This window comes from Xenopus laevis, chromosome 6S, assembly GCF_017654675.1.
Source record: "Xenopus laevis strain J_2021 chromosome 6S, Xenopus_laevis_v10.1, whole genome shotgun sequence".
Taxonomy (NCBI): domain Eukaryota; kingdom Metazoa; phylum Chordata; class Amphibia; order Anura; family Pipidae; genus Xenopus; species Xenopus laevis.
The window spans coordinates 106,338,449-106,352,973 of NC_054382.1; the positions used below are offsets into that span (position 1 = coordinate 106,338,449).

The window sequence follows — 14,525 nt, forward strand, 5'->3', positions numbered from 1 at the left end:
CTGCTCTATGATTCTGAGTCCCCCAACGCTGGTTCGTTTGCTTATAGGCTTGAAATAAATGATTAAATTCAGTTTTAGTAATGTTTTACCCAATGACAGCAGTAACATTTTCCCATTTCATAAGTCAACCTGTAGGTGCATTATATTACCCCAGACCTAAAATATGGAAAGTGTGCCATAATCTAATGTCATAGTTTAGTTTTATTGTAAAAGGTGCAAAGTTTGCTATGTGTATAGCCAAGTATAGCAACCAATCAGCAGTAAGCATTTAAAGGTCCCTGGTTTAGATTTTTTGGAAAATTTTGAAAAGTTGTATTATGTAATATTACCTTTTTCATCTGTAACCACCTCCTTCAGCCCCCCACTGACTTCAATGGGAAACCTGCAAAAGTGTGTAATCATTTATCTGCCCAGAAATAATCTGCATGGCCATTTGTTTCCCATTCAGTGGGGGCTATAATGCCCTAAACATTTATGCAATAAAGGCATTTTTAATTCTTAGGAGAATAAGTGGGGCTGTTCCATTCGGAATACTCTCATTCAGAGGGAAGCAAGGGTCAGGGTCAGGGTCATGGTCGTTTGTACACTGACAACTGATTGCTTGAAAAAAATAAATGTAAAAAAAAAAAGTGAAGGACAGTTTTTCTTCACATTTGAGTAAAACTGATGATAAAGAAATAAATGCAAAAGACAAAATTAGAATTCATGCTGGTCATTTCAGGTAAGGATTAAAGATTTGTGGGTATTGGGTTATAAAGTAACAGTAATATGAATACTATACACAAACATCCTTCATAAGGATGGAATTATGGCTTGTCAAATACACCAGCTAGAACACAATATACCACCAGAACCAGTTGTGCGCATGGTGGAATTTACCCTCACACACAACCAGGGCCGCCATCAGGGAAGGACAGGGGGGACAAGTGTCCCTGTTATGAAGGGGGGCCCGGCAGTGCTGCAGTTTTGAAAAGAGCCTGTCCCCCCTTGAGAGCGCCGAAGCCTGCGGCTATCCTGAACAGCCGAAACAGCCAAAGGACCCGAAGCCACGAAAACAGCTGAAATTTAAGTCCTGAAGCTGCGAAAAGACCCAAAGTCACGAAAGGAGGCGAAGTTGACCTGAAGCCACGAGTTCAATTCTACTGAACCACAATGTGGGGTTTTGTTTTGTTTTTTAATCCCCTGCCACCAATGTTTTTTTTTTTAAAAAAAATTTGGGGCCCCAATTTTTTTTAACTTGTAAGGAAAGCCCTGGCACCAATGTTTTTTTTTTAACTTATAAGGGGGCCCTGACCATCAATAGCTTTTTATAACTTGTATATGGGGGGGGTTACTCTATGTGGGAGAAACAGGACAAACACTGCTCCAACGGATGAACTCCCACAGGTTTAACATCAAGCATGGCAACACCGATGTCCCAGTGGCAGCACACTTCTGCAGCAATACCCACAGCATCAAAGATCTTCGGGTCACAGTTTTAAAGGGTAACTTCAAGACACAACAGGAGCGGAAGGAATGGGAATTCAAACTCGTCAGAAAGTTTAACACCCTAGAATGTGGCCTGAACAGAGACAGGAGTTTTATGTCCAGATATGACTTTAACTAAGGGATATGATACCTAGAAAAAAACACAGATAAGGACAATCTACAACTTAAAAGACACTTTCCTTAGGCTGACTTCACAACAAGGTGCTGACTGTACAATTTTTGCTTCCTTTACTAAAGCTAAAGTGCTAAAGCAATATCTGGGCTGAAATATTGTATTATCTTTACAGGTCACAATGCCAATTTGTAGTCTAATTATATGTACCTGTATCTTGTCCAATTCCTAATTTGCACTATTGGTTTAACCTTACTAGTGATGGGCAAATTTGTCCCGTTTTGTTTTGCCTAAACATTCATGAATTTCCCGCAAAAATTCGCGAAAAGGGTGAAAAATGCGGGAAAAATCGTGAAATAAAAAAAAGTTCCCAAAAAAATAGTGACATTGAAAGTTTTCACGAAAAAATCTTAAAATTCTGACGTTTACGAAGAAATCTTGAAATTCTATGGTTTTCACAAAAAAAAATCAGGAAATTTGAAGGATTTCAATCAAGAATTATGAAATTTGAAGGATTTCACTCAAAAATCATGAAATTTGAAGGTTTTCACCAAAAAGCTTGAAAATTGGGCATTTTTACAAAAAAATTGTGAAAATCGGAAAGTGACGCCGGCGAATTTTCACAGGAGATTCGCAAATTTATTCGCTGGCGGCGAAACGCTGGAATTCGCAGAGAATTTGTGCCAGGCGAATTTGTTCGCCCATCACTAGTTCAAGATATGTGACCTGACTTAATCCAGACCCCTGGACTATTTACAACCCACCCTAATTACTTACTCTCTATAAGTTATCTCTGTCTACTTGTCTGCCTTTCTAGCTTTCATTTGTATTTAGCCAATATAGGTAACATTTCTACAATACTTTTTGTATTTGTTTGTTTTTTTATTTGTTATTTTTGGTACTAGCTAACACAGTACCACAGTTTTTGTTCTCTGTCTATCTGTAACTTTCTAATTTATTACCCATAAACCCTTTTTTAATGATCTAACAGTATATATATATATGTGCCTTTCTAGCCTTCCTTTGTAGTTTGCCTGAAGTAGGGGCCTGTGTGCTCCAAAAGCTTGCAATTGTTACTTATTCAATTAGCCAATAAAAGGTATCATCAAACTTGACATTTTCTGCATTTTTTTTCAATGGCTAACACGGTACAACATTTCAGTAATATGATTCTCTTCTAAAAAGAAATGATTGCCTGGGCAGTTTGTTCAAAGTCGCATTAGTGATTTCTCTACTTCGGGAGGATTTTTGTCAGGTTCTGATTTTGTTTGGTATTTAGATAACGCTCGTTTTTCTAAATAATTCTATTTTTTCTGTGTGCAACTCGCCATTTAAATCCTCGTAACCTAAATTGTGTCATGTTTGTTTTCCATTTTCCACTAGGTGGGCCTCTTGAATCACAGCTGAATGACTTGCAGGGAAACCAGGTTTTTTATTCTCTATAAAGGCTTTAATTTCATTGTTTTTAATTTTTGCTAGAGTAATGTACAGAAGATAAAGGAAACATAAATCATTTAAAAAATGAAGAATGGTGTATTTAAACAGGAGACAATAGCAAATGACATGACTATTTCAAAGTTTTGAATGGGATCTTACCTGAAATACTTTAACTGCCTTCCCGTATTCTTCATGTATTGAAAAATCATTATTCTGTCTAGACCATAAACTTAAAGCAAACCTTGTTAATATTTTATTTAAACAAGGGCAATCATTTATATAATATATATATTATATATATCTATTGTAAACTTGTATTTTGTTTCTTGGCTTTTTATCTGTCATTTTTTTAGCATGCAGAATATTAAGTGAGTTATTTACAATTTTTTTGATTAATTAATTAATTTTAGAATCAATGACTTACCCTTATTTATCATTAAAAAACCAAGGAAAAATCAGATCAACAAAAACTGCTATTTTTTTCATGTTGTCACATAAAAATCTCGAAAAATCTGAATTTTTGGGATTTAATGCCCAAAAAGTCGGCATTTTTCATGAAATCAGAGCAAAAGCCCGGAATGTTCAGCTTATCGTACGAAACCCAGTGCAGACAATAATATCTTCATATTGCAAATAGTACCTCTGCCATTGACTTCTACAGGAACTCGAGACCTTGAAGATGGAGTTTTTTTTTTTTAATTCAGACATTTTGCAGCCTCGGGGTATAATAAATCTTAATTTGAATTTTTTTTATCATTCGGACTTAATAATAAATAACCCCCATAATGTGGTTTAGGTATGCATAAAACAAAAATTCTAAAGGTTCATATTAACCATTTGGAGCTCCTGTGGATTATAACTGCTTTTTGACAACTAACAAAAAAAGTTAATGGATAACTTGGTGAAGACCAGCCACAAGACCACAGGTGCCAATGCATGCTCCTAGAATGTGCAGCCCTGTACATAGAAGACTGTAGAAGATGAGCAGCCATATCATGGATGGATTCCCTGTGAGATACACACATGAAGCAGACGTCTAGTGGCAATGTCTAAAGAGACAACTTTAGTGCTAAAGGTGGAGTTGGTGATTAAGAATTTCTATACTTGTATAGAATTACTATTGGTCTAAAATGCTTGTTGGTATGCTGTATGGCAATAATCCTTATTGTGTGTGTTCCCAGCTTTCATTTCAGCACAGAAGCACATGAGGATGCATTTTTGTCCAGAAATAAGCTCCATGTGTCTGCACCCAGGTCAACGCTGTGTTTTTCCGTGCAGCCACAACATAGGCTAGTGTTTCTCCTCATGCTGAGAATCAGAACCCTGTGGATTAGCCATAGTTCTCTGCTAATAAGTTTATTTTTTTGCTTTCTAATTGCTCATTCTTACCTAACAAACATCATTCTTCTATGTGGTTTGATTGTTTATTGTTTTTTTTCTGGCGTTTCCCAGCAAATTCCAAACTATCTGCACAGAATATCTAGGATAAGTAATTCTAAAACAACCGGACTTGTGGAGTAATCATTGAAGAAGTTTCACTACTACTACAATTCCACCGAAGAAGCTGCTCGGATAAGTAGTGAAACGTCGTACTCCGCACGTCCAGTTGTTTTAGAATAACTTATACTAGATATACCCTGATCTGGATGAAGGAAAATCTTCATAGTCATATCTGCACAGAACTTCACACACTATGGGGAAATCTAATAAAAGGTGCAAAGTTTTTGACTCTTATTCCATCACTTCATCCGAGCCTTCACTATGCAGTTGGGTTTAAGGGGTTCTTTACACAATTTGATACATATTCACCATCTTTAAATTTGTTCCTTAATTAGCATCTGTCTCAATAATTCTCATGAATACAAAGTAACTCCAGCACACGTAACATGCTCAAGGGATTGCTCCCGTGTTTAATGTCAATCCAACAATACAACGTTTCGGGGGCATGCCCCTTCGTCAGGTATTGTTGGATTGACATTAAACACGGGAGCAATCCCTTGAGCATGTTACGTGTGCTGGAGTTACTTTGTATTCATTAACTGTGGAGGGGCCGTCCTCCTATAACCCAGGCACCGTACTTAATCGTTTGGAGAGGCCAGGTGTGTGTGTGCAAATTTTTGCCTAATCAATAATTCTCATACCATGCACCCATGATCACAGATGCACAGTGTGCTTTCTTAAGCTGTGGACAAATCATAAAAATCCATGTGATCCAGAAATCGCAGGGCCCCATATGACAAAATTTCCTGGGCCCCCTGGGCTGCACCCACCGCAAGCCCCACCTACAGGTCCGCCCCCCACCCCACAGGTCTGCCCCCCACCACACAGTAAAAAAACAATAAAAATATTGGTGGCTAGGGTTCCCACGTTTTAATAAAAAATAAAAAGATTTTGGTGGTCAGGGCCCCCCATAAAAGAACATTTGTGGCCAGGGCCCCCCCATTAAAAAATATTGGTGGCTAGGACCCCACATGAGAAAAAAAATTGGTGGCCAGGGCCCCCTCCCCCACATTATGAGAAAATTGGTGGCCAGGGCCCCTTAAACGTCCATGCCTTCCCGAAGTCAGCAGCTCTCAGAAAGATGGGGGGGCGGCTAATCAAGTAAGTGTTGCATGGCCGGGCCCCCCTTACCCTCGGGCCCCCTACAACTCTCCCCCCTGTCCCCCCCTGATGGCAGCCCTGGTTCTACAAACTGAACACTACAGCAAAGCATGAATAAATTGATATCTTGCTTTGTAATAGGTCTGAAACAATGAGAATGAGATTAAGAAGCCCAATTTTTGCTGTGCTTCAGTGGGAACAGACCTTCTAAATCACTAGGCCACTCCCAACTGTCCTGTTTTCTGAAGGACAGTTCAGATCTTGACAACTCAGACCACAGTCCCTGATTTTTATTTAAAAGTCCCAAGTTTCTCTTTGATCTCCTGCACTGACGCCTGAAAAAGATACAAAAGTTTCTGAAACCTGAATAGATAAGTCTTTTTGGCAAAGAGTCCAGAACCCTCAGCACTTGCACTTTGATACATTTGTAACAATTTAAGATAAGCAAGTCTCCTGGGAGAACTGAGACTCACGGCTTAAAGGGCAATTTTAACCTTCATTAGAAAAACTGTTATAACACTAAAATGTTCAGAAATGTATTCAAACTTTTATAACCTGCCAAATGGAAATGGTAAATAAGGGGTGTGGCCATAAAAGGCCATGGCCAAACATTTTCCCCGTGCGTAGTATAGTATTTGGTCCTTCTTTCCATAGCCACAGACCTGAGATCATAACATCCTCGTTACAGGGATTAGGGAGATAATATGACTGAAAACAGAAATGTATCCATTAGAGTTATTTCATTATAATGGACTGGGCTTTGTAGCAGCAGAATATTAGTTCTATACTTATATATAAGTAATTAGATGTTGAAGTACAAAACATGAGTAGAGGATGTATTATGACTTTCTACTGGTCTGTCAATTGTTGCAATCCCTAGTTAGGCAAGGCAATACATTATGACAGCATAAGCTATATAACATGTACTGGAAGTAATGGATAGCGGATACATTGTGACTCTATAATAGAAAAGCAGACATTAGTGGTATTGACATGTCTGGTTATTTATGACACAAGTTATTACTTGTGCAAGTTCTTGTAATGCCATGAATTGATAAGCAATGCGGTATGACATAATACAAGTCAGAGTATACCTTACAAAAATTTTAAGGAATCATAATAAAGGATTGCTATAAATCCCCATCGAATGGCTCGAGCCGTTTACAGAAGCTCCAGGTGCAAAATTATATCGCTTAGGGGCACATTTACTAAGCTCGGGTGAAGGATTAGAATGAAAAAAACGTAGAATTTCGAAGGTTTTTTTTGGCTACTTCGACCATCGAATTGGCTACTTTGCCCTTCGACTAAAAATCGTTCGACTATTCTACCATTCGATAGTCGAAGTACTGTCTCTTTAAAAAAAACTTCGACTACCTACTTGGCCACCTAAAACCTACCGAGCACCAATGTTAGCCTATGGGGACCTTCCCCATAAGCTTTCTAAGCAATTTCCGATCGTTAGATTGATGGATTAACGATTTTTCCTTTGATCGTTCGATCGAAGTAAATGCGGTAACTCCTTTGACTTCGATATTCGAAGTCGAAGGATTTTACTTCGATGGTCGAATATCGAGGGTTAATTAACCCTCAATATTCGACCCTAAGTAAATGTGGCCCTAATTGTTAATTTGCTCACAGGCAAGTAGTAAGGACAGGGTTCCTGAGCGCCATCCACCTGTCAGTGCTCCCTAATTTGTATGTCTAAATGATATTTAATTTAGGGGGCAGAAGGAGGGATACCCAAGTGCCTCCCCTAGCTTGCCTTTCATGAGTACAACTCTTCCAAATGTAGACAGTGTTGTATTTATTGCTAAGGCGCAGGTCCTTGCACTCTATCATGACAAGACAGGATGGTAAATTCAAAAAACATGGCTTGTAAATGACCCCTACTGAAATATGTAAATCTGAGATATTTAACATGTGGCTCTACTAAGGCATCCTACCTACAACTCCCAGCAGCCCCTAACAGCCTGCAGATAAAGAAGTTGGGTGCTTTTCATATAAACAGGGGCAGGTTTGTCAAGTTTGGAATTTAAGAAATTGGTCCAATCAGCTGATCAGTTTAAAGGAATAGTAACACCGAAATACTTAAAAGGAATGACAATACAGTATAATAGCGCTGCCCTGCACTGGTAAATCAGGTGTGCTTGCTACAGAAACTCTACTATAGTTTATATAAATAAGCTGCTGTGTAGCCATGGGAGCAGCCATTCAAGTACATGATACACAGCCAATAACAGATAACTTCTGAAGAATCCCATTGTATTCTGTAGAGCTTATCTGTTATCAGCTGTGTATCCTGTGAATTTTCTCCTTTTGGTGCTTTTAATGGCTGCCCCAATGGCTACACAACAGCTTGTTTATATAAACTATAATAGAGTTTCTGAAGCAAACACACCCGTTTTACCAGTGCAGCCCAACACTACATAATATTCTCATTTCTATAAAACACTTTTATTTTTTGGTGTTACTGGTTTTAATAGACCTTTAAAGGCAGAGACACATGAGAAGATTCGGGGAGATTTAAAATCCCCTCTTCTAATGACTTTGGAAAACGAAGGCAGTTTGGGGAGATTAATCATAAAAATTGGTCGCCGGAAGAAGAGACAATTTTTCGACCGGTGACTAAATCTCCCCGAATCTTCATGCGTGTCTCTGCCCTAATAGACCTGTTTCAATGATTCAGTAGCTATTTATTTTTGGTAGTTATTGTCCAAGACTTAAATATTCCCAGGGCAGCAAAAATAGCCATAGAAGGCTACTGGCAATATCTTGGTAATTGATCGATATTTAGCAAATCCATGCTAAATTCTAGATCTATTTAATTTGTATCTATTTCAAGTATTGATGGTATCATATTATTATCACCTAGGGGCAGATTTATCAAGGGTTGAAGTGAATTCGAGAGAATTTTCGAAGTAAAAAAAATTCAAAATTCAAAGTAATTTTTCTGGATACTTCGACCATCGAATAGGATACTACGACTTCGACTTCGATTCGAAGTAAAATCGTTAGAATATTCGACCATTCGATAATCAAAGTACTGTCTCTTTAAAAAAACTTCGACTTCAATACTTCGCCAAATTAAACCTGCCAAAGTACTATGTAAGCCTATGAGGACCTTCTAGAGCATTTTTCTAAGTTATTTGAAGTCGAAGAAAAATCGTTCGATCGATGGATGAAATACTTTGAATCATTCGATTTGAAGGATTGAATCGTTTGATCAAACGATTTTACTTCGACCGCAAATGGCCGAAGTCGAAGTATTCCAATTCCAATCCAATTCAATGGTCGAATTTCGAAGCTTTTTCTACTTCAAAAGTCGACCCTTGATAAATCTGCCCCCTAGTGTTTTACTTCTAGAAATAACAAGAGTTACATCATGCTTACCATACTTACCGAATTTGGATTGCTTGAAATGTATTGAAAATGTAATGGCGTCTGCTGATTTAAAAAAAAAGGGTTATTTTTGTCTTTTATTATTTTACAGAATAACTTTTGCCAGGGACAGGCATTCTTTAGCACTCACACAACTTGCAACTCCCTCCACCCCCTAGAAGTTTTGGTTCTGCGACAGCTGCAGTGTGCAAGATTAACCATTCCTGATTTGTGTCCTTATTATAAACGGGAAGTATTTTTCTTTCATGTATTGTTATTATCAAGGGAATGACGGTGCAGGTATCTGTTTGCCGAATGCTATCAGTGAAAAAAGGAAAAGGAAAAACCTGCTGGATTGTAGAAGTCTCCTTTGATTGTGTTATCCGTGGAAGCCAATTAAGTTTAGGTAAGTGGCAGAGCTTATTTATCCTTAGAAAAACATCCTCATCCCCTTACAAGGAATCTGTTATTACATCATTGCCATGCAACAATTGCCTTTTATTTGGCTTTAACACTTATCATATCTAGCTCCTCACAAATATTTTTATTTCCCCTTCTTCCTGTGGGATTTGTGTGTGTGTATTTTGTGGAAAAGCTTTGTCATTAGACTGGGACTGCTGTTTACACTAACAAGCAACATCTCTAGCAGAAAGAATAAAACCAAAATAGCACATTTGCACTTTAATGATGTCCATAGAAAAATAAAATATCAAATCTTAATAAAGTAGACTCAGCAAACCAAAGGCAATTTACCATCTAACGGGAAGGACGTTTTGCTTCCCCAACTAGAAAAATATATACGTATAAAATTAAGAGGTCTCTGGCAACTGTTTGATATTATAATACAGATTATACAGCTTATTCACAATATACACATAGCAGGTTACCATAGCAAAGGGCTGAATGCTAACATTTTTTGCTGTCCAGAAAACAGATCTGACAAATGGGGAGAAAAATAAAAATATAAAGCCTGTAAAATATATTATACATTTCTGGTTTTGTAATACTGATGTGGAAACAATAACACTGGTTGCAGTTTATGGAACAATAGATGAGAAGAGAAAAAGGAAAGATGGCTTCTGCTTCCATTTTTGTCTTCTTGTTTGATTCCTGTGCATTCAACATCAAATCAGCAGAAAAAGAAATTTCCAGTTTCTACGTGCACTTTGGTTTTACTATGGAAAGGAGGAACTGCCCCATAACTTCTCTTAAATCTGTCATTTCTGGGTTTCTCCCTCAGTAGCAGGTTTTTAATTCTTGCAGCTTGTTCTGCCTTTTTCAGTGTCTGTGTATTAAAAGATGTTGTTCCCCCAGAAGGTAGAGAGGTGATGTTCTAGGGCCTAGGCAATGGCCCCCGCATAGTCTAAAGGCGGCCGTAGCATCTTTTTAATCACAGTCTGGTCTTCCCGAAGCCACAAAAGGCCAAGTCTGAAAGGAAGAAGTTGAGAATCCAGTGTAAGTCTTGAAAAATGTCATATGAGCAGTTCTTTGGCTTCTGTTGAAAATAATCATTGAATCTCAATGGATTTTAAATATTCAGATTTATGCAACAAAGATTTCTGAAAGTCTTTAGACAACATTTGGAACATGCCCAAATTATTTTTCCTTAATGTAATAACTAAAAATAAAAAAAGCAGGAGGTCCTAAAATCTTGAAACACGAATCAAAAATATTACGTTCAAAAATTTTTTACGTTTTTCATCAAAAAACATATTACATAATATTGTAATTGTGAAAACTGCTTCCAGTGAAGGAATTTTTTAAAAGATACACATTTCACACCAGGTCCCTTGACCCACAGCAACCAATCAACAGTTAGCACTTATTGAACACCTGTTTGAAAGCATCTGATTGGTTGCTATAGGTTACTAGACATGATGCAAGCTTTGCAACTTTTATTATAATACCCACAATCATCCATATACAGTACATTCGAGATACTATAATGTGGCACTAACCCTACAACACCTCTAGAAGGCTTTATACAGTAGGTGTATCACTCCCTAACTCTTTTCTCTAAATTCTTTGTGAATAACAATACAATGGGGCACAAACATGGATATACAATTTAAAGAAATCTACATATGTATATTTGTGTGTGTGTGTGTTTATAATGGCTCTCTTTACAGATGAACAGATGGCTGGTAACATTATGTTTTACTAGTTAAAGGGGAAATACATAGTTTAACCACTTAGAACCGATTAAACTTTTTTAAGATTGACTATATTGAATGCTTGATTGTTATACTTTCGCATCTTGCGTCTTGCAGCAGTAATTTTAATAATGCCCAAACTGACACTCACTTTTTACTAGCAGGAGGTGGGAACTGTGAGTTGTAGTTCATCAACAGCTTGAGAACCATGTTCTGGATGTCCCTGCTGTATATACAAAAAAATGGAAAAAAAACCAAACTCTGGTTGTTGATCTACAACTCCCAGCAACATGTACCTGGGGTCTCTATAGCTCAAGCAGTGTTACAGTCCTTCTGAGATATTCAGCATCACAACAAATCTAGCAGAGTATGCCACCCCCTGAAGCAGCTGACAATATACCCTACTGCTGCAACAATCGCAAACATGCTGGTCTAAAGCACATTCAATTGAAAATTACAAAGGCAGGGGTGTCCAAAAGGTAGATCGGGTCCTACCAGTAGACCTATAGTTGGTGATCAGCAGATCTCAAGACACTGTCAACAAACAGCTTGTCTAACTCACCCTCCTGTTTCATTCTTTTCATTCAGATATTTATTATGTTATGGCTACATAAGAAATAGTTGTTTGTTAAATATAACAATATACTTTTTCCCATAAATCAATATTTTAGTAATATTTTCTATGAAACAAAATGAAAACAATGCTTTTATGGATGTAGATCATAATGGGACAACATCACTAAAAGTAGACCACATATTAGGAAAGTAAGGGCACTCCTGTACTTAGGGAAGCTGTGATACTTTTATCATGCATATAAAGGCAGCATTGTCCATTACCATGAGGCAGCCCTGGAAGCCGACTGGTGCTGGCTGTATGGCAGCTTCATTCTTACCAGGTTGACTGGATGCACAAAGCTATTCTCATATCTGTCCTCCTGCAGCAGCTGCCGGAGATGTGCAATGTAACTGGAGGCAAGTCTGAGTGTGTCCAGTTTGGAGAGTTTGGTGTCAGGGGGCACCCAGGGTAGGCTGGTCTTTAGCCTTGAGAAGGCTTTGCTAAGCACCCGCATGCGGGCTCTCTCCCTGGCATTGGCTGCGTTCCTTTGGGATTGTTTGCCGTCTTTGGAGGATCGGGAAGGCTGCTTCTTGTCTGGACTCTGTAAGCCCCTGGATATTCTCTTTCTTTTCCCACTGGATGATTCAGTGATTCCTTCTTCCTCTGAGTTCTCTGCTGAGTGGTCCAGCATTAGCAGCTCACTAGTTCCTGCTCGCTTGGCTTTGGGATATGGTAACTGTAGCACCCTTAGCTCCAGTAGGTCTTCAGTGTCACTCACAGATCCCGTGGACATGACTCTAGCGTCCTATCAATGCCCAGCCACAGGACCACAGGATTCCCTTAGTGTGACAGCCCAGCCTCACATAATTCTATAGCTCTCTGCTTTCTCTCTACTCTTCTACCAGTGATCCAGTAACAGTCCAGCAACCCATCTATATAACTGGGAGGAGAGTGGGAGTGGGCAAATACTGGGGTGGCAACACAGAAGGAGGGAGTCTCTTTCTCTCTCTCTCTCTCTCTCTCTCTCTCTCTCTCTCTCTCGCTCTCTCTCTCTCTCTCTCTCTCTCTCTCTCTCTCTCTCTCTCTCTCTCTCTCTCTCTCTCTCTCTCTCTCTCTCTCTCTCTCTCTCTCTCTCTCTCTCTCTCTCTCTCTCTCTCTCTCTCTCTACAATATAAACCATTGTTGATGATATTTAAGTGTGACTTTTTTAATTCATTCAGAGTCAGTTCTCAACCCATCTCAGCAATGCTCTATCTGGAATTGCTATGTGTGTTTTTCCTGACTGCTGTGCTCATCTGCTGCCCTTACAGTGTTACCTACTGAATATATGCACAGATTTTTAGTCATTAAATAATCTAGGTTTCTGCTTGGAGCTCACTGGCTTCCTAACAGCACAGATATCAGTATTTATTTTATATTTGTATGTCATGTTTTTATTGCAGAAAATAATCAGACTAATAAAATCATACTTGCAAACATAATACAGGTATGGGATCCGTTATCCAGCAATTATCCAGAAAGCTCAGAATTACAGAAAGGCTGTCTCCCATAGACTCCAAATAATCCAGATATTTTAAAATTGTATTATTTTTCTCTGTAATAATTAAACAGTACCTAGTACACAAGAATAACTAGGATATAATTTATCCTTATTGGAAGCAAAATCAGCCTACTGGGTTTATTTAATGTTTACATGATTTTCTAGTAGACTTAAAGTATGAAGATCTGAATTATGGAAAGATCCATTATCCTGAAAAACCCAGGACCTGAGCATTCTGGATAACAGGTCCCATACCTGTACAGATAATATAAACAAACACAGTGTTATGGTTACTTGTTATTTTATGATCTAGCTCCAAGGAAAATATTTAATTTCAATGGTTTTAAAGTTATTTGTAAAACTAACTGCCATTAAAAGGCATATCTGTCAGTATGTCCTATATATCTGTCTGTATATTCCCTGCACTCTTGGTTCTGACTCCTGAAGCAATGTGTGCAAGTCAGCTGACAGACCATTAGACAATCTGACTCCTGTTACCATGCATATTTAGTTTTTTATGTTACAGTAGATCAAGAGAGCAATAAACAAAACTCTGTACATTCACAAAACAAGTTTAAAACCCACTGAAAATTGGCAATGAATGTATAGAAGTTGTTATTTCTTTTATTATGCAAATACAGAGCAGTTTTTAGGTGGAGGGCCAGTGGGATGTGTCAATAGGTGCAGCAGACTTAGCCAAAATAAAGTAAGCAAATAAAGTTCTGTCTTGCACAAAAAAGGGCATTAACTCAAGGGATGAAAACATAATTATGCCTCTTTATAGGTCCCTGTTGAGGCCTCATCTGGAGTATGTAGTTCAGTTTTGGACTCCAGTCCTTAAGAGGGATATAAATGAGCTAGAGAGAGTGCAGAGACTAAGTGCAACTAAACTGGTTAGAGGGATGGAAGACTTAAATTATGAGGGTAGACTATAGTGATGGGCGAATTTATTCGCCAGGCGCGAATTCGCAGCGAATTTGTGCAATTCGCCGCCAGCGAATAAATTCAGGAAACGCCCGCGAAAATTTGCGGCAAAAATTGGGGCGCCGGCGTCAAAAAGCGAAATTCGCAAATTTTTCGGCAAAGCGAAACGGCGCAAATTCGCCCATCACTAGTAGACTGTCATGGTTGGGGTTGTTTTCTCTGGAAAAAAGGCGCTTGCGAAGGGGACATGATTACACTTTACAAGTACATTAGAGGACATTATAGACAAATAGCAGGGGACCTTTTTACCCATAAAGAAGATCACAGTACCCGAGG

General features: G+C 38.4%; 1 protein-coding gene across 2 annotated transcripts; it reads right to left on the reverse strand.

Annotated features, from left to right (window-relative positions):
* Window positions 1-9,682: 9,682 nt before the first annotated feature.
* Window positions 9,683-12,625, reverse strand: msc.S (musculin S homeolog). Of its 2 annotated transcripts, none has more exons than XM_018223797.2 (2): window positions 12,063-12,625; window positions 9,683-10,444 (listed from the first exon to the last, which is right to left on the reverse strand). In XM_018223797.2, exons 1-2 carry the CDS (start codon window positions 12,516-12,518, stop codon window positions 10,403-10,405), a joined length of 498 nt encoding a protein of 165 aa, XP_018079286.2. In that variant the 5' UTR covers window positions 12,519-12,625; the 3' UTR covers window positions 9,683-10,402. The 2 variants fall into 2 exon arrangements, with proteins under 2 accessions (XP_018079286.2, XP_041423853.1); XM_041567919.1 differs by having other exon boundaries at window positions 12,007-12,625.
* Window positions 12,626-14,525: the final 1,900 nt, after the last annotated feature.